The sequence below is a fragment of the Rutilus rutilus genome (assembly GCF_951802725.1).
Source record: "Rutilus rutilus genome assembly, chromosome: 17".
Taxonomy (NCBI): Eukaryota; Metazoa; Chordata; class Actinopteri; order Cypriniformes; family Leuciscidae; genus Rutilus; species Rutilus rutilus.
In genome coordinates this window covers 30,272,053-30,298,060 of record NC_140230.1, presented here as the reverse complement: position 1 = coordinate 30,298,060, position 26,008 = coordinate 30,272,053, and the positions used below count along the sequence as shown (strand labels likewise).

The 26,008-nt window shown below is 35.0% G+C and overlaps 1 protein-coding gene across 1 annotated transcript; it reads right to left on the bottom strand.

The window, feature by feature from the left end:
- Positions 1–1,817: 1,817 nt before the first annotated feature.
- rundc3b (RUN domain containing 3b) lies at positions 1,818–21,225 on the bottom strand. Its single transcript, XM_084435262.1, has 11 exons — positions 21,023–21,225; positions 17,292–17,413; positions 15,892–16,025; positions 13,966–14,051; positions 12,490–12,579; positions 12,119–12,199; positions 11,841–12,012; positions 10,351–10,508; positions 5,332–5,478; positions 4,214–4,341; positions 1,818–2,610 (listed from the first exon to the last, which is right to left on the bottom strand). The coding sequence occupies exons 1-11, from the start codon at positions 21,115–21,117 to the stop codon at positions 2,465–2,467; spliced, it is 1,359 nt and encodes a 452-aa protein (XP_084291388.1). The 5' UTR covers positions 21,118–21,225; the 3' UTR covers positions 1,818–2,464.
- Between the last annotated feature and the right edge of the window lie 4,783 nt (positions 21,226–26,008).

Here is a 26,008-nt window from a genome sequence, read left to right as displayed (position 1 = left end):
CTATTTTCTGAACTAAATACAGAAAAAATTTTCGCGTAGAGACGACAACGTTGTCAAACAGTCCCCGTTCATAGGGATCCGCGGAAACTATTGAAGTAGTACATCTTTGTCGTGTAAAATGTACTGGGCTTCTGAAAAGACTAGCTCTGAACAGTGTAAAACATGCGTTTCACATGTAAAAGGCAGGCAGACGAGACATTCTTCAACACAATGAACATGGATGTTCAGCAAGGCAACATACAAGCCAACAAGACTATTTCAAATGAGAGGCAACAAAGGGAATCCTGCATATGTGTTTCCCTGGAATTTCTGTTAGTAGTCCGCTGATGATGAGTAATCATATACATTTCTTAATATATTCAATTATTTTCATACACAACTCATGGCTTGGCATGCCTCTGTTTTTTATGATCAAATCACACTAGTTCAATTAAATGTTCATTGTTTTTGTAATTATCAGCAGCAGTATTAGGAGTGGTCCATTTAATCTGACCTTCAAACACAACAATTAATTCTAAAATTAAACCATTTATAAAAGGGTTCAGACTGGGGCTGTCAATGTATTAAAATCTAACGAAATACTGTATGTTCATTAAAACATGCTAATTTAGTAACCAAACCACGTATTTAGAAAAGCCTCCAAATGAAAAGAATTAAAAGACATTACATTTTTGTGGCAGATGGGTAAAGCAACATCTTACTGCACATATCTGGCCTATCGTCCACATCTCCATTAAACAGTCGAGATTTGCAAAAACAAAGTGGTGCTTTAAGCTTGAATTGCTCTGGAGGTAGGAAAATTACTGCATTTACTTACAAATTTCCCATTAAATTTCCAACCCTACTTCTGACGAATCCAAGTTAAGTTACAAGATCTTCACTGTGGGTTCTGAATACAATTTGTTCCAGTCTAAATGTACATCATATTATTTATCATCCACATTATTCTTATTTATCATAAAAATGCATGGCAATGCTTTACACCAGCGCACATTAGCCACTATCTATGAGTGATGGTGGGAAAAAGTGCAAAACTGATGTTTGAGTGCTGTATGAATATGTAAATGACAGAACTCATGAATATGGAAGACCTCTCCATGTAAGAGGACAGAGAGAATCTCAAACACTTCTGTTAAAATCCAGAGACAGAAAAAAAAAAAAAAAAGTATTAACATCCACATTAAGCACACCAGAGAAATGTCTGAAATCACATCCCTCTTGCACCCTAAAAAGACAAAAGATGGGAAGTGAACAAAGCAATATTTGCTGTTCACACTTCTCTGTCATTATCGGACAATTTTATATTTTTAGAGCTCCATCATCCAATTTTCTCTATTCTAATACAGAACATCCACTTCTCACAATCCCAACAATTTCAAATGGATAAAATTGTCACATTCTAAATGTTTTTCTTATTGAATATCACAGCTACATTTATGTTAACATTTTTAAGGCTGTTTTAAAGGGATACTCCACTTTAAAATGAAAATTCTGTCATCATATACTCACCCTCATGTTGTTTCAAACCTGTATGAATTTCTTTCTTCTGCTGAACAGAAAGGAAGATATTTAGAAGAATATCAGTAACCAGGAAAGTTTCTGGTCTCATTGACTTCCATAGTATATATTTTTTCCTACTATGGAAGTCAATGAGACCAGAAACTGTCTGGTTACTGACATTCTTCTAAATATCTTCCTTTCTGTTCAGCAGAAGAAAGAAATTCATACAGGTTTGAAACAACATGAGGGTGAGTATATGATGACAGAATTTTCATTTTGAAGTGGAGTATCCCTTTAAGTTTAAGCTGATTGTTTTAGTTGGCAATGCAATAAATAAAGTAAAATAATAAAATAAAATAATGAAACATTATCATAAATTGGCAGTTGGCACAGACAACTGCAGTTTCCTAAACACCTGTGCTAGTATAGGTATGATGAGCTATGATGTGTTAGGCTTTTTATAAACTATCATTTTCCAGGACAGGGCCACTGAAGGCCAGTCAGAGTTTAGCAGGGGTCAATGACCCTGTGTTAAGGACAAATTAAGAACAGGAGCACAAAAATAAAACTTTGTCTATGGCCTTTGTAAAAACAGCAGTCATTTGATCTGGGTAGGTTGATATTCCACAAATAGCTGAAATTCACTGATGTCCTGAGTCAAGATTGTCGTTCATCGTGATTCATTATGCTCAATATTCACTAATGCTTACACTAGCTATGGACTTCAACGACCAAATGTTCACATTTGAAAATGAAACTGCACTTCAAATGAAACTAAAACCAGTCAGGACGGCATTGGGGTGTCATCTTCTCCGACGTCTCTTAGAAGCTCTGAAGATGGTACAGATGGGTAGATTTTCATTTCTTCTACTTAATGTGAAGCCCACACCTATCTCAAGCAGGACGGTGTGTTTGTGTGTGCGTAAGCCTGTGTGCGTGTATATGTCCATACTTGTCTCTGTGTTCAGGACGGGGTCAGTCCCGGGCTGGTCATGTCTGTTGTCGGACTGGCCAGATACTCACTGGACTTCAGACTGGCCAGAGATTTGTAACTGGCCACTGAGGTTAACGAACCACACAAACCTCTTAGAGATGGAGTATCCTCTTTCCCTGTGAAAACACATATACACACTGTAGTAGAGTGTGGAGACATTACTAATATCATTTCACAAGGCTCATGTTATTAAAGAGGCGAAAGGCAGAGCAGTAGACACAACATATGAGCAACAGAGAGGAACATTTGTAGGGAATGATAAAAGCACATAAGAAAATAAATAAAACTTGAATTAAAGTAAAATACTAAATTTAAACATAATAAAAGCCAAAAAAAAAAAAAAAAAAATTATAATAAGTATATAAATAATACTAAAATAACACTGGAAACTCTACCCCACAATTCATTGATGAATGTTGATGTGAATTTGTAAGCAAAAAACAATGTAAACATATTTAGCATATTTTAGGACCATTAACTTTTTCCTCTTTTTTTTAATTTATATTTTGTCCCATCAATTCTCATTACTGGAATGCAAAAAAAAAAAATCTAATTATTCTAATTTAAAAAAGGTATTTATTTATACATTATTTTATTGTTTATACGCTATTATTTGTAATGCCTGCTTAACTGTCACTATCCCACTGTTGGGACGTTTGCAATTATACATTTAAAACAATAATATCTTAGTCTAAACCTAAAGTAATATTGACAAACTATATATCATTTGCAAGCTTACAATATCTGGTTTTCATATTTGGTGTCTGATGTACAATACAAATGACACAGGTACAGTAATTTATTAATTTGAAGTATATTTTCAGACTCATAAGGCGTGTTCAGGCCTTTATTTTGAAATGGCGATGAACATGAAATATTGGTAGAAAACTCAGTTTGTTTTTTGAGAGAAAAAAAGTCTGAAAATGTTTTAAATATAAAGAAAGAAATGATAGATTTTCCATTTGTGATGCGGCGGCGAGCTATAACACGCATCCGTGTTTTTTCCACGTCATTTATGTGTTTGTTAGAGGTTAAATTTAAATCAAATACTGTCCACTACTGAATCGGTTGTCTACTTCATAAATTGTATGAAAATTATGGAAATATATGGTTCAGATAACTCAGACCATTATATGGCCACCAATGGAGCCTGGATGTTATCTAGTGGAAACGTTTGGTACTGCGCCCAAACAAAATCTTACCGAAAGCACATTTTTTTAGATATCAACCCAAGATTTGGAACAGAACTTTGATTTTCTTGCAGTTTTAGTACAACATGTTTTGTAAAATATATATATTTGTTAATACATTTTTTTTTTTAAATTATACATTTTCATAAACTTAAACTTTCACTTTTTTTTCACTTCTACAATAATCTGCCACGTGTCTACCAAAGTCTGTACTCCGAAGTGTTCAAGGTTTATAACAATTTAAAGTGGAAATGTCATTTTGGGGTCTATGTTAAATGTTTTAATCAAAAATGAATATTACAATGCAAAAAAAAACTTATTTGTCCTCAAATGTGTTTTATTTTCTTTGAGCACAACATAGTTTTTCCCCTTTTTTTCATGAGATTCTGACAAGTATTGAGGAAGGGGTGCTGTTATCTTCCCTCAGGTGCTGTAAGGGCCCTTCCACTGAGAAATGACATCATCTATAATAGATCTCGTTATCAGAGAATGATGTCACCATAGCTGACTCATAACACACATCACAAACCTTCTCTGTGCCAGTGTGTGAGTCCTGCCTTGCCGTCCAGACTGTGAGGGTTTAGTTGTGCTGGATCGAGGGACGTCTGAGAGAGACTCATATCTGCAGAAAGCTGCTCCAAACTCTGGAAGCTTTTCCTGTAGACACACTCAGGGGTTATAAAATATTAAAAATTACATTTTGCTTAAAAAAAAATCTGTTTTAAAAACATCAAGATTTCTTACAGCATGATGTAATATAAACATTATGCAAATATTTATTATACAAATATTAAAAATTTACATTTATTTACAATGTGACTGCATAACATTTTTTAGAATGTTATATTAAAAATACTTTTTTACATATTATAATATATAAACAATTATTTAATATAGAAATTAAATAGCTAATATATATAAAAAATGTATATATAAATTATGTTTTTAGAATGTTATATTAAAAATATTTTTTTATATCAAATATAAACAAAGTCCAATATATATGGAGTTTTTAGATTTTTTGTATGTAGCCATCTGATAATAAAGGCTTTTTAATTCGAAAGAGTGCCATGGTCATCCTGAAGTTTTCTTTGATGGACTATAAAATATATAAAATATTAACAATTGTATAAAGCAGTTGTGTATATAAATTGTATTAAATGTGTATAAATTATACAAGTAGTATTTATGCCTTATAAAAATACATTAAAAATAATACATTTCAGTAATGAACATTTAACAAGAATCCCCACTGAAAATAATGGGAGTTTTAAAAAAGTTCTAAACACGTGACAGTAATGAAAACTTTGGGAGGAAATGTGCTTAATTGTCATGAAAATAATGAAATATGTTACCAGTTTGGGTTACAGTTAGATCAACCCATTTAATAACCCTCTGTATGTTATCAATACATGAGAGTGATAACTATAGGAAGTATGCCAATACTGTAATGGGACTTGAGAGCTGCAGTCATGAGCTAAAACTAGAGCCTGAGAGCCATTGCTTCCTGAATCATTCGCTGACCATGAGGAACTTGACTGGAATTCAATATTAGATGAGTTGTGGTATGAAGCTGCATGTTTCTCATAAGGATGTGCATAATCTGAGAGGACACATTTATTAAGTACAAAAACAGGAAGCACATACTCCTCCCATGGTCCTGTGCATTTCCTGTACAGGAGCGTGTCCAATGCAACAGCATTGGTATCCAAGGTGCCAGGTGAGGGCCATTGGTTTGTCAGGTGCGAGGTAAGCTCCTGTCTGGAGCGCATGTCGTGGTTCTTCAGCACCGTCCTGGGGGAACAAACATCAACATTTAAAGAGACAGTGCTAAAAAGACGAAAATGCAGTGGATGAATAAATACACTCTCTGGCCACTTTATTAGGTACACATGTTCAACTGCTCGTTAAAGCAAATATCTAATCAGCCAATCACAGCGACTCAATGCATTTAGGCATGTAGACGTGATCAAGGCGATCTGCTGTAGTTCAAACTGAGCATCAGAATGGGGAAGAAAGGTGATTTAAGTGACTTTGAACGTGGCATGGTTGTTGGTGCCAGACGGGCTGGTCTGAGTATTTCAGAAACTGCTGATCTACTGGGAATTTCACGCACAACCATCTCTAGGGTTTACAGAGAATGGTCAGAAAAAATATCCATTGAGCGACAGTTCTGTGGGTGAAATGACTTGTTGATGCCAGAGGTCAGAGGAGGATGGCCAGACTGGTTCAGCTGATAGAAAGGCAACAGTACCTCAAATAATCACTCGTTACAACCGAGGTCTGCAGAAGAGCATCTCTGAACACACAACATGTCGAACCCTGAAGCAGAAGAGCATCTCTGAACACACAACATGTCAAACCTTGAAGCAGAAGAGCTACAGCAGCAGAAGACACACCGGTGACACTCCTGTCAGCTGAGAACAGGAAACTGAGACTACAATTCGCACAGGCTCACCAAAATCAGACAATAGAAGATTGGAAAAACATTGTCTGGTCTGATAAGTCTCGATTCATGCAGCAACATTCAGATGGTGAGGTCAGAATTTGGTGTAAACAACATAAAAGCATGGATCCATCCTGCTTTTATCAACAGTTCAGGCTGCTGCTGGTGTAATGGTGTCTGGGATACTTTACTGCCACACGTTGGGCCTCTTAGTACCAATTGAGCATCGTTTAAACACCACAGACTACCTGAGTATTGTTGCTGACTGTGTCCCTTTATGACCACAGTGGACCCGTCATCTGATGATTACTTCCAGCAGAATAACATGCCATGTCACAAAGCTTAAATCATCTAAAACTGGTTTCTTGAACATGACAATGAGTTCTCGAAACTCAAATGGCCTCCACAGTCACCAGATCTCAATCCAGTAGAGCAGCTTTGAGATGTGGTGGAACTGGAGATTCAAATCATGGATGTGCAGCCGACAAATCTACAGCAACTGAGTGATGCTATCATGTCAATATGGACCAAAATCTCTGAGGAATGTTTCCAGCACCTCGTTGTATCCATGCCATGAAGAATTAAGGCAGTTCTGAAGGCAAAAGTGGGTCTAAACTGGTACAAGCAGCAAGGTGTGCCTAATAAAGTGGGTGGTGTGTGTGTATATATAACCCATCTTCATTCACAAGTCACTGATTAAAACTCAAAATCTGGAACATGGCATTTAATGTAAAATATTCTCATCCATAAAAAGTGTCTTTATCGTCAGCAATTGGATTTCCAAAGTGACTACTCAGCTGAAAAATCACTCTTGGCGGTCTGCAAACACTCGCGGCTCTCTGTATTGATTCAGCCAGATGGACCTCTGCAGCTGATACAGTGAAACACAAACAGCTTCACATGGACAGAGACGGACTTCCATAAACAACATATAAACTGCTTAAAAAGTTCTCTTTTATGACCAGATCTAAGCAGCTATTGCCAGACACAGACTGAAGACTCTGTTCCAATGCAGCGAATGACCTTAATGATCCAATTAAACACCTCAGACCATCCTTTGCCATCAGCGACCTCTCTCCAGATCAAACTAGATCTTGCTGGAATTCTAACTAGTATACTGCACACTACATAGTATACACTACCCTTCAAAAGTGTGGGGTCAGAAATATTTTTTTTACTGTATTTTCAAAAAATGTATTTGATTAAAAAAAAAAAAAAAAAACAGTAAAACTGTGGAATGTTATTACAATTTAAGAATCACTGTTTTCTAATTTAATATATTTTAATATGTAATTTATTCCTGTGATGCAAAGATATATTTTCAGCATTATTACTCCAGTCTTCAGTGTCACATGATCCTTTAGAAATCATTCTAATATGCTGATTTGGTTCTCAAGAAACATTTATAATTATTATCATTATATTTATTATTATTATTATTATTATTATTATTATTATAATAATTACAGTTGTGCTGATTAACATTTTTGTGGAAACTTAAAAAAAAAAAAAAAAAAAAAAATCAGGATTCTTTACTGAATAGAAAGTTAAAGAAAACTGCATTTACTTGAAATAGAAATCTTTTTAAACATTCGAAATTTCTTTATTGTCACTTTTGAACAATTTAATGTATCCTTGCTGAATAAAAGTGTTAATTTCTTTAAAAAAAAAATTATGAAGAAAGATAGATTTACTTGAAGAAAGATAGACTTTTAGTTTGTTTGTCTTCAGTCACCTGTTTCCCGCCAGGTTTGTCTCCTAGGTTACTCATCACTTCTAGTTTGTCACTATGGTTACTCATCAGTCCCTCATTTGTCACACCTATCATTTGTGTTTGCTCTCAGTATTTATTTGCCTGCGTTTCTCTTCTTGGTTGTCGGTTCTCAATAATGCCTACGTTGAGTTTGATGAAATGTTTCTCCTGTTAATAAAGTCTGTTCTTCTTCATCATGCTCTTTAATACACCACGCTTAGCAAAAGCGTGACACTTCCCCTGTTGTGCTTGATGATAATGTTTGGCTTTGACTTAAAATCACAACATAGTATAAGCGCATTCATAGAAGTTTGATTTGTAAGAATGAGAGCCAAGAAAAAAAAAAAAGTACATGCAAACAAATGCATTCTTTCTCCTTTCCTCTATTCTTTCATTCATTCCCTCTCTCATCGATCAAATCCTCTCCCCGCTTGCATGCTGCAATAATCTATTAACTTATTTGCGTCTGTCTCCATAGCAACCCTGCTCTGGTCTATCTTCTCTCCAGAGCTCAGTTGAACCGTGAACTCCAGCTGTCTGACAGAATGAGAGGAGAAACGAATCGGAAACATTCAGAGATCATCCGTGCTGACACTCTGCAGCCATGGAAAATGCTAAAGATTAAGTGTTCTTCTGCTACAGCATCTTGTGCAACTAAATTAAATGAACAGCATAATAACTGCATGATAAATGCAAAAATCTCTTCACAGAGAGACCAACTTTCCCCTCCTGCAACAGCATATTTCCGTGAACACCAATCACGCATAAAGGCAAATTTACTAAACAGTTGCACTACTTTTGCATGCAGCATTTCATTGCAAAATCCAGTGTCATATTCACTAACCAACCACAAGTTTAATCATTCAATTCAAAATGTGCCGAGACTGCCTAACACAAAAGCAAAAGCAAAAAAATTCATTGAAATTAAAACTGGAAGTATAAAAATAAAAGCATATACAGTCATGCTCAAAAGTTTACTTACACCTTGGAGAATCTGCAAAATGTTAATTATTTTAACTTAAGAGGGATCATACAAAATGCATGTTATTTTTTTATTTAGAACGGTCATGAATAAGATATTTTACATAAACGATACAAGACAAAATAAAAGTTGAATTTATAAAAATGACCTGATATTTTACATACCCTTGATTCTTAATAATGTGTCGTTACCTAGATGATCCACGACTGTTTTTTGCTGTTTTGTAGTGGTTGCTCACGAGTCCCTTGTTTTCCTGAGCAGTAAAACTGCCCAAAATAAAAGCTGAATTTACATTCTGTGATGCTCCAGAATAAAACTTTTTGAATTTGAAGATCAGGGTCAATTGTATTTATTTTGTCTTTTGGGAAACATGTGTGTAGCTTCTGAATGTCAGTACTAAATGAAAAACTATGATCTTCATCCTGTTCAAAAGTTTTCACCCCCCATGGATCATCTAAGACGACACACAGTATTAGGAATCAAGGGTAAATAAACTTTTGAACGGGGTCATTTTTATAAATTCAACTTTTATTTTGTCTTGTGGATTATATGCAAACATCTTTCATGTAAAATATCTTATTCAGGACAGTGCTAAATAAAAAAAATAACATGCATTTTGTATGATCCCCCTTTTTTTGTTAAAATAATTAACATTATATATATATATATATATATATATATATATATATATATATATATATAAGGCAAAGTCCTCCTTAATATTGTCACATTTTCCTGGTTAAATACATACATAAGATCAAAAAGAAAGAAGAAAGAAACTAAATACAACTCTATTCTGTAAAACCAAGCATAAATCTCATCAAGTTAGTGTTTTCAAGCATTTTTACATTTATTCCAAGATAATATCTAAAGGCTGTAATAATTTAAACAAAACATTTTATTTGTGAACTGATGTTAAGCTGTTCTTTTTAATAGTCAACTTATTCTCGGATCATCAGTTTTCAAACTCGGTAAACACTGATCACAGACACAAAGCTGATTTTCCCCAAGGTGATTCCTTACTAAAAAGCCCTGCAGTCATCATGCTTTCAGGCCATTTCAAGTTTGATTTTGATGTGACATAGGTGGGATTTATCACACGAACCAATCATATCCAATCATAGCACAATGAAGGCATTGCGTCCTCTCATGTGACTTTCCCCCATTTATTCGCAATTACCCCCCACTAAACCCACCGCACGAAAAGGGGGTCTGTTAAAACTCAATGGACTCAGGGGAGGCAAGAGAGACGCGACGACCCGCTGTAACATCGCTGTTGGACAGTGTTCTTTAGAAAAATGAGTAACAAATTTTTAAATGTCACATTTTGTAATATTTGCATTGTTGTATGGATTCATTTCTCATCCAATTTTTTGAGGAGACACTGTCTCCCTTGCCACCTCAGAGGAAACGTATTAATATACACATGTATTCAGTATAAAATAGTGAAATACTATATATAAAATACTAAAATAACAAACTTACAGCTGATCCTGCAGCTCCAGTATGATAATCTCCAGCTGCTCTTTCTCCAGTTTGTGGCTGATTTCCGTGTCTGTGAGCCGCTGCAGTAGAGATTTATTCTGAGAGACAGTCTCTGACAGCTGAGCTTCCCTCAGACGCACCAGCTCCTCCAGATAACCCTAAACAGTTAGAATAGTTAATGCAATCCGTGTCAGTGTTTCATGGTCATCCCCCCGCCCCAGGATGTCAGGATGTCTCTCTTATCTAACACACCTGACTGAACTCATCCGCTCATCAGTACAGACCATACAGACCCCATGACCTGATTTGAGGGTGTCAGACTAGATACTTAAAATCAGGAGCTCTGAGAATCACTGATCTAGGAACAGCACTCAGTTTAACATTCAAAGTTCAGCACACAGGATATGGAAAACTAGGTTACTGCTTCTGAATATGGCACAGTATATGACATTATTTAAAATAAAAATTAAAAAAAGGATGTAAACAGCCTGCAACAAATCGTTTGCTTTTTTTTGCAGTCCAATCAGAAAATGTGTCAAAAAAGAATACTTGGGGGAATGAAATGTAACTGAACTTTTTATGCCAATTTTAAAAAGAATAAGACTTTTGTAACATAAAAAGGTTTTTGAAAAATGGATTTAAATGATTAAATAATGAGGTTTTAACAACACGTGCATAAGCATGGGCTGAGTGATGAAGATAAAAATAATAATATATTTTAGCCTTTTTTTGATATTCAATAATCTAAAACAACTTAAAATGATGATTTTTTTTGTTCAACAGCAGTTAGCATTAATAAGTAATAATAATAATAAACACTGTAAAGGCAGTACAGAATCTGAATCAGTGTATACACTACCATTCAAAAGTTTGGGGTCTGTAAGATAAAAAAAAAAGATATTAATACTTTTATTCGGCAAGCAAGGATTCATTAAATTGATCCGAAATAACAGTTAAGACTTTTACATTGTTATTAAAATATTTTTATTTCAAATAAATATTATTAAGCTCCTTAGAACTTTCTATTCATCAAAAAAATCCTGAAAAAATACATCACTGTTTCCACAAAAATATTAAGCAGCACATTTATAATAATAATAAATGTTTATTGAGCAGCAAATCATCATTATAGAATGATTTCTGAAGGATCATGTGACACTGAAGACTGGAGTAATAATGCTGAAATTTCAGCTTTGCGTCACAGGAATAAATTACATTTTAAAATATATTACAATAGCAAACAGTTATTTTAAATTGTAATAATATTTATAATAATATTTCTGAAGTTTTGATCAAATAAACGCAGACATTTTTTAATGCAGCATGCTTGAAAGATTTTCATGCACAGCCAGTGATAACCAAGACAAATGGAAAGGGAAGCTCACAGCGTGCTCTGGCTGTGAACTATGAATTTTGGCAAATGTAGTGGATCATGTACAACTATACACACTGAATACAGCAGAAGCAGTATGATTAGTAACCGTCCTCACCTTCTGTTCCAGCACGACTCTGTATTTCTGCTCTAGTCTTTTGCTCTTGCTGTACCAGGTGCTCTGATCGGCCATCAGACTGGCGGCCATGTGGGATTCAGGAGTGCCTGCTTCACTGCCGCTGCTGCCCAGCGTTCTCATCTCCTCCTCGTCGCTGCTGATGCTGTCAGAACTACAGCACGCACACAATGTATATAGATATGATATTCATTCGCAGGTCTAAAGCATGTGGACAATGCCAGCATGTTTATAAGTGAGTTTTTGTGTGGCACTCTTACGTTTGTGTGAATTTAAGGTACGGCGTGTAGTCAATGACGACAGGACAGGTCTCATCCAGCACCTCCCCTTTCAGACAGAAACTGTCAATTAAAGATGAGAATTTCAGCATAAGCCAACAAATGCACTTTATTAGATGACAACTGTGGGAGAGTATTATGGGATGTGATGATCCTACAAAACAATACAGAGGTTGTTCTCTGCATCTATATTTGTGTGTGTGTGTGTGTGTGTAAAGGAGTGTGTGCGGCTCATGTCAGCAGGTGTTTATGGAGAGCCACCCATTTAATAAATGATCAACATCCTGTCCTGCTGTGGCACAGCTGAATGTCACTGCCACCCACAGAAAGGAAGTGAATGAACATGAACGTACCTGAAGTCAATGGCATTCAGTCCAATCAGTGTATCTGCCAGAAGCCCCGCCTCCTCCCCCAGAACTATAGCCCCCTCCTCATAAAACCTCCTGACAAACAAACACAAGACAGATCTTCAGCACACAAAAACTGATGAAGACCAGAGAAGAACAGTTAGCAGCACTTTTATATGTCCATGATTTTGTAGTTGTTTGCTTTTTTTTTTTTTTTTATAATTTTCGAGAGACACATTACCGTTTAAAAGTTTGGGAAATTAATTTTTTTAATTGAAGGTGACAATAAAGAAATTTACATTGTTATTCAATTAGTTTGTTATTTCAAACAAATGCTGTTCATTGAACTTTCTGTTCACCAAAGAATCCTAAAAAAAAAAAAAAATTATAAAAATTAAGCAACACAACTGTTTTCAACATTGATAATAATAATAAATGTTTCTTGAGCAGCAAATCAGTATATTAGAATGATTTCTGAAAGATCATGTGACACTGAAGACTGGAGTAATGATGCTGAAAATTCAGCTTTGCCATAAAATATATTTATATAGAAAACAGTTACTTTAAATTGTAATAATATTTCACAAGATTTCTGTTTTTATTGTGATCAAATAAATGGAGCCTTTGTGAGCATGAGTGACTTCTTTCTAAAACATAAAAAAATGTACAGACCCAAACGGTTGTGTATTTTTTCTATAAAAAACAATACATAAAAAAAATGTAAATTGTATGCATTCACGAAGAGCAATATCAAAAAGCAAAAAAAAAAATACTTTAAAAACATTGATTCACAATAGAATTTTCATATATTCTAATATTTTATTAATTTCTATGACTAAAATGACAAATTGTAAATGTGATATTTTTTAGGTTTTCTAAGATCATGAGAACCATATATCATTTCAGCACCACAAACGAACTCCAAAGAATTTCCAAAATATTGACCGTTTTCTCAGATCGCCGAGCGTTTTTCCATCGTTCCCGCCCACAAACTCGCATCAAAAGCTTATGAAAATTTTCTAAATTTCGGAGATTTTGAATTTGGGGTTTTCATAAGCTGTAAGCCATAATCATCAAAATTATAACAAATAAAGGCTTGAAATATCTCACTTTGCATGTAATGAGTTTATATAATAAAGTTGAATTACTGAAATAAATGAACTTTTGCACAATATTCAAATTTTTCAAGTTTCACCTGTAAGCAATATGGCTAACTTTTAGATGTCTCTGCATATTAAACTGGTATTCAAGGAAGAATTATTGATGGCACAATGCAATTCTGTTGCCTCAAAATTCTGTCTTACGTTTTTTTTTGCCATATGGTGCTGCTTTTATTTTGGTGATGTCGCCATGTTTAAACAGTGAGTGTCGTGGAGAGCTTGACAACACTTGACTTTGTAGAAAGATTTGATCACAATCAGCCTGCAATCAAATGAGAGTCTCAGTGCGTGTGTCTGTAAGTGCTGTGTAAAGTTACAGTACCTTGTATTTTTAAAGTCTCTCAGAGCTGCAGAGATGTATTCAGACAAACGCTTCTCCATTAACGCCACTCTAATCCAGGCACGACCCTGAGAGAGAGAACGAGAGAGTTACTCTTACCTGTCAACCACAAAAGCCTTTAAAACGGAAGTAATTCAACCGAGTGAAGATGCAGACACCCATTTATCCCTGATAGTATGGAAACACATTTGAGCCGACTATCTGCCATAGCTGATCGCTTGTGATCGGATCACACGGGACAGATAATAATACCAGATGTAAACAGGACAGGTCTGCTCTGGGATGTCTTATTTCCTCTGTTTTTTGTTTGTGTACACTTTGTGATCATATGTGAGTGTTACTATTAAAAATGTAGTTAAATATCATCAAAATATAAATATCAGATGAAAAACTTAAACTGATATTTAAATACTAAAATGAAATTTTTAAATGTTGCAGTTGCATTGGCAACAAACTTAAATAAACTGTAATAAATATAAATTAAAGCTTAACAGAAATATTAAAAAAACTAATAAAAATTACAAAAGCACATAACAAAATTACTCAAACAAAAACTGAAAATATAAAAATAAAAGCTAATTCAAAATCTTAATAAATAATATTGCACTGTAAAATTTAAAAATTGAGTATTTAATAGTAATAATAATTATTATATAATACATTATAACAATATGTCATATTAAAATAATTAACACAATTGTTATATTATTATTGTTATTATTATTATTATTAAGAACAACAATAATTATTATTATCATTATTATTTTATTTTTATTTCATTTTACAGAACAACAATATTATTACAATACTAACATTGATGGGTGCCTTCATTTCTTTGCTTTCAAACCATTGAGCTTTTATTTTGACATGATGTCGCCACAACACAACAAGAGCATATCATTGTTTTTCTGAATGAATGAATGAATGAATGAAACCTTTAACATAGAGGATACAGTAAAACAACAACAACACAGCAATGGTGGTGACATGCAATCATCAGTCCAGTAACTAAGATGAATCGCTAAATAATTAAATAAATAATCAATAGTACACATTTAAAAAAATGTCTATGTGCCTGTGTCTGATCTGTTCAGTAACTGAATGCTCCTCGGCACAAATGATGTAATGGCATGTTTGGGTTTTGTTAGGGGCATTCGAAATCTACGTCCAGAGGGGAGGGGGGGGAACTCTGAGCAATGTGGGTGGGATGGATCATCCAGTATCCTCAGAGCCAAATTGAGGGTATACTGATCTGTGAGATTGGAGATGCTTTTAACACCAGATCCAGTCATTTTCCTGCCCATTTTAGTCACCTTGTCCAGCATGTTCCTGTTCTGGACAGAAAGTGAACCCTGGAGCTCAAGGTCTAGACACACGTTTTGTAAAAGTTTAACGTATTTTAACTTAAGCGCCGTGCGAGACGCGGGCGCAACGGTTAAAGACGTCCGTCTAGTCCGTTTACATTGAAAAAAAATGGAAAAGTAGCGCAGTGGAATGGAAAAACACGCTCTATGTGAACGGCCCTAGTGCTGTCAGAATCAATCCGTGCATTAAATAAATGTATTAGAAACAATGTATTTTGCACTTTATTTATTAGCAAATGTTTATGGTCATTTGACGATTTCAATCATCATACAACCCCACTCCTCCAAAAAAATTTTTTCCCTCAGTTTACGCAATTCACGAATACTTTTAAGATTGGAAAATACGGAAATCGGCATAAAATGGGGGGGAATCACATCCCTGTATAGTATATACAAAATTTTAATAATATTTCACAATATTACTGTTTTTACTGTATTTTTCATTAAAAAAAATGCAGCCTTTGTGAGGTAAGAAAATGTAAAACATAAAAAAATATATATATAATTATTACAACCTTTTGAACACAGACATGCGAGTCCTGACCTTTGCTCTAGAGCTGCGGACGTTCTCCATGTTCTCGATGCTGTGGATGCAGCTGTGTGGGACTTTAATGCACGCCACACGTATATAATCCCAGAAACTGCGCGGGCTCTCGTAGCCAAACCAGCTGACCTGACCTACACAGAGAAAACACACACAATACAGTGAAAAAGCGGTTTCATTATACAAGGGTACTATACGGTTATCCGGACCACACCTGACCACACGTGACCACAACCGCTCTTGGTTGGTCGTAACCCCAGTGACGGGTAGGTTTAGGGGCGGGGTTGGGGTAGGTCATCACATGTGCGCCGGATAACCGTATAGTACCACAAGGGCAATTATGCATTAATTCAGATGCAAAACTATTCTAAAAAAAAACTAAAAAAAAAACACTGTTTTTATTTTGATTACATCCAGTTGCACTATGTTTTGGTGCAGTGGCATTGAGGGTAAATATCTGAGCTAGTAATTGAAAGGAGTGAATCAGGCAAGAGATGAGCTTCACGGGGATTTTTGGCCTTTTAAGATGTTTCTGAGAGCATAAACATAGAGAGAGATCAAGTATAGCTGAAAGTCAAATGAGAGCTGTTTTGTCATGTAGCGAGAGTCTTCTGAGCTCTTCTAACCCAAAATGAGACTCTATGCTGTATTTATACCTCATTACATCAGCTGTAGGTGTGGGACTTTTAGCAGCATGCATCACAGCATCAGTAATCGTGTGTAAAGCTTCTGGCAAAACTCATTTCAACAGTTATTCAGATAATGTGTGTGTTGGGATATTATTATGTTGATCTCACAACTGAGGAAACATGCATCAGCTTTGACTTCATTAAAAGAGAAAAAAGAAAAAACTTGATAATCAACTTTTTATTCTGTTTTTAAAATGTACACATTAACAACAGACCTTGCTCAAAGCAGTGTCATCTTTGATTTTTAGCGGGAATGAAAGCGAGGCTGTGAGGGATAGACGTGCATCTCTTCAGTGGGTTGTACTGTTATTTAAAGTGTTTTTGGATTGTTCTGCTGACGAAACACTGCAAAAGTGTTTTTTTCTGTCATGGCACTGCTCTGAATAAGGTCTATTTTGCTATATGCAATATATAAGCAACAGCAAAGCTTAACAACAACACTTAAAACAAACTATATGCTACTATAGTTATCTATAACTACAATTGCCAAAGCCATAGAGAACAAATTAAGAATATATAGTTGAGGGTTAAATATCAGGTCCAGTTTAGTTAGCTAAAAATGTGATCAAGATAAAATGCCCTTCATAATTTCATTGTGAAACACAAACTCTGTGTGTGTGTGTGTGTGTGTGTGTGTGTGTGTGTGTGTGTGTGTGTGTGTGTGTGTGTGTGTGTGTGTGTGTGTGTGTGTGTGTGTGCTTTCTGCCTCACCTTTCAGTCTGTGGCTCAAAATATGTTCTAAAATGGAGACAAAGTTGATGCGGCAGAACTCAGCAGATGTGTCGTCTATCGTCTCAAAACATGAGCGATCAATGAGGGTCTTCACTGAGAACCTGCATACTCAAACACACACACTATCATAAGAATGACAGAAATCTGCACAACACAGGTTAAACTCACACAAACATGTCTAAACAGCTTATACAGTACGACTACGAACAAACACGAACAATCTTTAATTATATAAATAATTAACATAAGTATGCTGCCTTTTGAGATTTGGCCATATTTAAATGCAACAATCCCATTATGCCAATAGGAAGTGAGAGAAATATTGATTATAAATGTATTTCATTCAGCATGTAAAATAAAAAAATTCAGTCTAATAAAAGATCTGGCTATTTTATAACACTGTAATATCACACTCGACCAAAATCAATTGTCAGTCGAATGTCTTTGTACACTTTGAATGAGCAGAATGATCTGGCAGTGTTATTTTAGTATTATTTATGTTCTATTATAGTATTTATTATTATTTTGAATTCACTTTTATTTTCACTTTAAATTTGAATAAAAAAAAAGTTGTCCTTGTCATTTTTAGTATTCCTATTTAGCGTTATATTCATTTGTTTTATTTCAGTTATTAGCCAAGGGGACATTTCTAGTTGTTTTCCTTTAAGTATTTTAAGTTTAAGTTTTTCCATCTAATATCTGTTTTATTTGACTTCAGCTTTATTTCAGTTAACAAAATAATTTTTTTAATAGGTTTAGTTAACAATAACATCACTGCTTTTGTGTCAGTAAAACCCTAAAATAAAGCTTTTTAAAAAAAACCTAAAAAAGCATTCAAGAGCCAAAAATGGTCAAAAATCTTGTTTTGTGTGGAGCACCATTAGAGCCGTTCATTACGATCTCATTAGATGTAATTATGGCATAAATGACTGTCCTTTTCATTGTCGGCAGCTTTAATGCATCTCCTCATGACTTCCAAATACCCAGCAGCCTCCATGCAAATGTCATTTCAGAGATAATTTCACTTTTGACATTTTCTTTCTAAAACACACAGAGCAAATGTGAAAAAAGATGTTTGAACCAGAGTCGATTAACTATTATCTTTACGTAACCCAAAAATCAAACCTATTATGAAACGCACAGCAGTATTATATGCCAAGGATTTGCAAATACCTTAAAGCTTATGTGTGTATTTTTGTGTGTAAGTCTTATGATAAAAGTTAATTCAAAATATTAATAAATAATGCAAAAATAACACTGACAGTGTGATAATGGCAACATTTATAGAAAACGGCCAATTAAAATGATCCTTTTTTTATGTTTGAGCAAAGAGAGGTATTACGTTCAGAATAGCATGCATAATTTCAGCAGCAAAACACAATACTTAAAACATTGTATCCCACAATGCACTGTGCTCAAGCTGACCTTCCATTTCCAATGTGATAAATGAACCGTAACTGATATCAGCCTCGATTTATTGAGTTTTATTTGATCAGACTACCAAAAGTTATTTCAAATTAAATATGCAATGTAATGAGGTCATGTGACACCAATGTATCCTATTACTGCTTAAAATGTTTAATGATACACAACAGCACAGAGAGAGATTATCTCAATAAGCTGATGAAAGGTCACACTGAGAATATTAAATCTGATATTCATAACACCATCTCCAAAAATGTAATGTCTCGAGAAGCCATCCTGTGACATCTAACGTAGATTAGATAAACCAGCCTGACATTTCAGTTGAGAAGGTCCACAAAATCTCTGGACTTTGAAGTTTCATGATCATTTTAAGAGCATTTAAGACTTCATTCAAGACTTTCTGACAAAGTGCACTTCATTTCATGATTCGTTGAACATCACAGACAGCTTTATCGCTCAGATAGACCAGCGGCCATTTATTTCAGTCCTGAATGAACTCTGGATCAGATATCACAGGATAAACAAGAGAGGAAAGGGATTTTGCTTATCTGTTCCTCTGTTCTTTCTTCCTCAGACACAAACAGTAAAATGGCTTTATTTGTCTGAGTCGTGAGCTTCAGCACTGTGATTGTGAAGACAAATTACGTCACACTCCGAGCCTTTCGATTGGCCCATTCCTGCTGTGCCCCCTTATAGGTATGACATTCATTTGTGTTCAGACTGATGCTGTTCCTGCTTCAAATTTGCCCTGTGCACCACTGCCTAATTAGACATATTAACATAATTATTCATATTCAGCTATATACAAATGTTATTATTCTGACGTGTTACCTATCCTAGACTCAAGGAAAGTCCTCCAGCAAGTACCACTGGCATAAATTATTTCAAAAGGTCGTGGAAAGACAATACATAACGTATAATAAAAAGAAGGGGAAAAAAGAGAGAAAAGCTATGTTCAGAACGGAATACGGATTTTATTTCACATTTGCAGAGTTTTTTTTTAACAATTGTTAATTGTTTTTTAGCTGGAAATTGCACTGAATGGAATACATGAGTTTTGCTCAAATTTAGGTAGAAGCATGCTTTTTGCTGAGGTAAAAAAAAAATGTTTAACTAGTATATTAAAATACTTTATTATTTTCTTATACTTTACTAGTAGTGCATAAATCAACCCTTTATTGTTAAATCTTTGTTAAAGGGTTAACTCACCCAAAAATTTTAATTCTGTCTTTATTTACTCACCCTCATGTCGTTCCAAACCCGTATGACTTTAGTTCATCTTTGGAACACAAATAAATAGTACTGTGGTCTATTATTAGCATTCACTACAGTACTTTTTTTTAACATTAATCAGCAAACATAAACAAGCTCAACCGAACCTGCTTGACGCACGAAAACAAACCTCATTGGTTCTTGCGGAAGATGAAACGTGCTGCGTAACACGAGAATGAACCTCATTGGTTCTCACACGTCAAGCGAACATGCTTGAGCTTCCGTTGACCTCAACTGATGTTTGAGTTGATGAATGTTTATATGTGAATAAAAGCCTAAATTCAATCTTTTCATCATATAAAGCGATCGATTTACTTCAGAAAATTTGGACTAAACCACTCATTTCATATGTATTAGTATTAAGATTTTTTTTATGAACTTTTTGAACCGTCAAAGTGTCAGTTGCGTAGCTGTCAAAGGAGGGACCGAAAGCTCTCAAATTTCATCAAAAAGATGTTAATTTGTGTTCCGAAGATGTTCCGAACGAAAGTCTTACGGGTTTAGAACGACAAAAGGGTGAGTAATTAATTAAATAATTTTATTTGTGGGTGAACTATCCCTTTAAGACTCAATCATGGCAAGCTATAATTATTTTGTAATATAAAACCAAATAGTGGTCTGGTTTATTTTATTTTATTTTTTTGGACATATATTGCAATACCATGTATATTGGACATGGTTCCATTGTTGAATTAAAAAGAAAAACATATAGCCTAGCCGCTTTCTTGGAGTATCTTGTAGCACAATGTAAAGTCAGTACCACTGTATATTAGCATTCACCCTAGTACTTTTTCTATAGACTCCAGGCATCTATATGACGTGATGATCTGATGACAGCTCTCAGAACAGCGTTCCTGTGCGCAGTACATCATCTAATCTACCCTGATCCAGCATCAGCAATTTGCAAAAACAAACTTGCAACAACAAAAAACAATGACATCATCACACATGTTCTGTGCCGCCGGTATGCTGCAGTCAGTGTGTCAGATGATGTGTGTGTGATCAGATTTTACCTGCACACGGTGATCAGATTCCTCCTCTCTACGGCTCTGATCCGCGCTGCTGCTTTTTTACGAGCCCCGTTAAACCCGAGATTTATCGATGCCATGATCGTCTCTTTCTGATGCACAGCAGTTTATATCCTCACGTCTTTCTCTCTTCTGATGCTTTGGATCAGTCTCCAGCTGAATGACTCTCACTGGAGCCATGGAAATTGAGTAAGAGGGTGGAATGGCAATTAGCATGAAATGGGTGTCAAAGATAGGCGTGGTCTAGTGGGTTTAAAAATTAATTCGCTTGTTTTAACTCTTCGTTTGAGTTTTTTTCATCTTTAATTAAATGTAAAATCTCTCAGTATTTTTTTTCCAGGCAAAATTAACCATCCAGATTGCGTCTAAAACGGACGTCTATGTCACGTGTTCTCTGTTCCTTTTCTCAGCGCTGGTGTGGATTAACCAATCACAGATTACTACAAAGATTCGAATAATCCATTTTATAGATATTGATGAGGAAGATTTTCATTTCCATGGTAGAAAATCTTACCTCCATTGTGTACACGTGTTTCCAATAAGACATAAAAGCCGTGAAAGTTGAAGTCTCTTCGGTTGAGGATTGGCTTTCTGAGCCCTCTTTCGTCCCCTGCAGGATGTTTATTCTGTCCGTTACATGAAACAACTGGCCGACCATTGGCTAATCATAACTCAGACTTTTATTACGGAGTGTTTATTGAAGTTTATAAAACGCCGTTGACGACCAGTAAAAAGCGTTTCTAATTATAACGCTGTCATGAGAAATACCAACTAAGGATTATTGTGATTTAATGGTAAAATTATTATTAAGGATTGAGTCAGATTCATGATATGTAATTTACTACAGCTCACTAGGTGGCCCCAAAAATCAAGTTCAGTTTGAGAACAGTAAACAAAAGAAATAAAATAAAAAACATATTTCAAAGTCATGATCAAATAAATAAATTGAAAAACGTAGATTTTTTTTCTTCAATTATTTATTTGTTTGTTTATTCATTTATTTATTCTTTCTTTCTCTCTTTCTTTCTTTCTTTCTTTCTTTCTTTCTTTCTTTCTTTCTTTCTTTCTTTCTTTCTTTCTTTCTTTCTTTCTTTCTTCTATTATTCATTATATAAAAATAATATATATATATATATATATAGTATACAAACAATATGTTCGTTTCCTCCGAGGAGGCAAGGGAGGCAGTGTCTGTAACCACACTGTCCAGCAGCGACACCCGCAGGTGAATTGGCTTTCCTCCATTTAAAACATGTCTGTGAGCGGAGGCAATGCCTCCATCGCGCTATGATTGGATATGATTGGTAATGATTGGATGTGATTATGGTTGGATAGGATTGGTTCGTGCGATAAATCGGTCTGAATCGAATGAAGAAAATGATGGCGTTAGTAGGAAGGATAATTGAGAAGTAAGTAAACAACGCCATTTAGATATAACCGCTTTATGTCACGTCAAAATCAAACTGAAAAGCATGATGACTGGGGTTGGTCGGTTTTTTCAGCTTGGGGAAATTAAAAGTACATCTGTGTCTACAAGCTTGATTACTGTTGAAAATAAGTTGACTATTGAAAAGAAAAGCTGAACGTTACTTCACGAATAATAAATATTATTTAAATTGTTACTGCCTTTAGTTCTATTTTGGAATAAATGAACTTATTGCGTAAAAACACTAACTTGATTAAATATATACTTGGTTTTAATAAATAGAACATAGTGTAAAAATACAAAATAGAATTTTGGCTCCTCATTTTAAAACACCATTGCTGTTATGGTTTTAAACACCATAAATACTGATATATATGAAGAAAAAACATATGCAAATGACTTAATATAGTACATATAACATTAGAGATTTACACTTTTTTTTACACTTTTACAGGAATTAATCATTTTTATTTAACAAAATATAGTAAGAACTTGCTAAAATAAACTAATTAATGTTGTGTTATCATCAGCAGTTGTAAGGTTTGGTGTAAGAGCAATTTCAGCTCAAATGGTGGTAGATTAGTGTTTCTCAATCCAGTTCCCGGGGTCACTTAGCCCTGAACATTTTCAGAGTCTCACTAATCTTACACACAATTCAGGTCATGGAGCCTCTAATAATGAGATGATGAGTTGAAGATATCTCAATGTGCAGTGCCTTGGGGCCCCCAGAAGCAGGATTTGAGAATCACTGTGGTTGAGGAAAAAGGAAACTCGCTCAACACACATCAAGGATGTTATCGGTGAGTCATTATGCTTTTCCAGTCATTTTTCTGCATGCACATATCCAAAGATTCAGATACAAACTAAGTGTAAACAATACATTTTTGCAGTGCACTAAGCAAAACCCAACATAAGAAAACAAGATTATAGAAATAAGCAGAGTTGGGGGTAACACATTACAGTAATGCAAATGATGTAATCAGATTACTTTTTTCAAGTAACTAGTAAAGTATCACATTACATAAATTTACAACAAAATATCTGATTTACTTTTCAAATAAGTAATGCAACTTTTTCAAATATGTAATGCAACTTACTTGGTTTTCCCCTTTATTGACTGACAGCTCTCCTGTCCCCATGTTGAGAGGAATTGGGAGGTAAGTGCAACAGCATTGTGTGCAGTGTGCACTCTCTGGACATGATGGTTATTGTAGACTACAATATTGTGAGCATGCATTTACTCATCACAAAAACAGATTCAGTATTCTTTAAAAGGAATAAAAACAGGACAATGCAAACTCAGAATATTACGCAAACCTGCATTAATTAAATATGTTAAATGACACAAATATACTTTATGTATTTAATCTCAGTTTATTAAGCGATGTCTTTGCTGCTGACCTTTGATTATCCAATTCAACCATATAAAAAAGCAAAAATGTCTTTCGTTAAACATCACATTTGTGTTTCTTTTTTATTGTTGTTTTTATTGCTTAAGTAAGGCTGGATCCCAAATGGCACACTCCGACCTTGTGGACCTCCTTCGAGTTCACGCTAGGTGACGTCAGGAAGTGCAGACATAAGGGGAGCTGGCCTCGAGTCCACGAGGGCACGCGAGAGTGTATTTTGGGACAGGCTTGATGACATCATGCCACTGAAACTCAAACAGCCACGAAACTCCTCCCTTCATTTATCTGATTGGGCGTTCGCAATGATTCCTGGGCAGGTAACTCGTGTGGAGGGTGCGAAAGTGCGGGCTTTGCCGAAGTCTGCATCAAGGGCCGAGCGCTGAAATGCCGAAAAAGCGTTAGGCTACACAAAAAGTAACTACGTAACGCAATTAGTTACTTTTTTTTTAGGGAGTAATGCAATATTGTAATGCATTACTTTTAATATTAACTTTAAAAGTAACACTGGAAATAATATCAGATTAGCAGCTAACAGTATAGTAGCACTTAAAATTGCAGTGTATAAGGAAAGACTTTAGAAAGACATACACAGATTAATTCGCCAACAAGGTAGGCCTATTGGTTCCTGGAAAACACCCAGTGAGAATGTAAAGGTAAACAGAAGTGAGATGTCAAGTGAACAGATCACTTCTGTGTGCGTGGGAGCTTCATCTGTGCTCATCAGTGGGACGTGCTGATTTGTTTTTTCCGTTTAATATTTAAATGTACCACACAGTGTATTTGTCTAAATTCAAGCATTTAAGCATGAACCAAATTAAATAAATGAAAGCATTGAACAAATTCAGCTATTTGCGTCCAAACTTGCGACTGGTAGCATCATGTATAATATGAATAGGCCTACTGTCATTAATACTGGCCAACCCAAAACAACCACATTACACTATGAATTTCATAAAAATAAAACAAGTTTTTAGAGAGCTGTTTCCCCTACAAAATAAAAAATAAAAAGGTAATTGCAGCTATTTATCTCTCAGTTCTGACCCTAGATTCATCACCACCACCTTTCGCCCCTCTAGCAACGGCTGTTCATTATGAGATATGTACAAACTTTTGACTGGTCATCAAATCATTATTTGCTGTTAACTTTGCTGTGAGCTGAGCTGATTGATTCATTATTATAGCAGACACACTGAAAAAAAATGATTCGTTGAAATTAATCAATTTTTTTATCGTAAGTGGTTGCATTCAATTGATTTTATCTACATTTAAACAAATGCATTGTTTATTAAGGTCAATTTATTAAAATGTATTAAGTTCAACTTAATGCATTTGTTTAAATGTAGATCAAATCAATTGAATGCATCCACTTACGATACATTTTTTTATTATTTTCAACGAATAATTTTTTTCAGTGCAGAACATTTCAAATGATGTGTCCGTTTGGAAAAGTTAAGACTGAAGGGTCAAAGGTCTCATCTCGATTTAGTCACCTTTGTGTAAATCAGAGCTAACCTACATCTGGACCTGAAGGACTGTTAAATGTCTTACTGTAGAAAAGTTTGAAATCACATTGTGACAGTTTGCTCGCTTGCCCAATTTATGCAATTTCCGCTCCTGCTAAGGGCAGACGTTTATGTCATACTGATGTCCTTGTGCATGTTCAAAGAAACATGTTTTTCGATTCTTCTCATTGCAACCATGAATACACATCCCCCTTAGCATCACATTTGTGTCTCCCACCACTCTGGTTCTCTACCTGATTATGAAGCATAATCTGTTCCAAAAGGTAGGTTGCATGATTATCTTGACATTACGAAGAAAAAAAAAAGTTAGGAATAAGACATTTGTCAGCTGTAAACGGGTTCCGAGCTTTCTCATCCAACAGAGAAATACAGTAAGATGCACATGGAAATGCACTCATTAACTATAAATGGATATGATATATCTTATTTAGATATGAAAAAGATATTATCATTATAATTCAGTTGCTTGTAGCTCATTCCATTCTGCTGTTCCATTAGCAGAATGCGTTTAGTGGATTCTGCGTTAGAGAGGAGTAAAGTCGGAGTGGTTTGTGGTTTTTAATCTTCCTTCCTGCTGCGCGCAAGGCGGTCTCATCAGAGGAAGTGATATCTA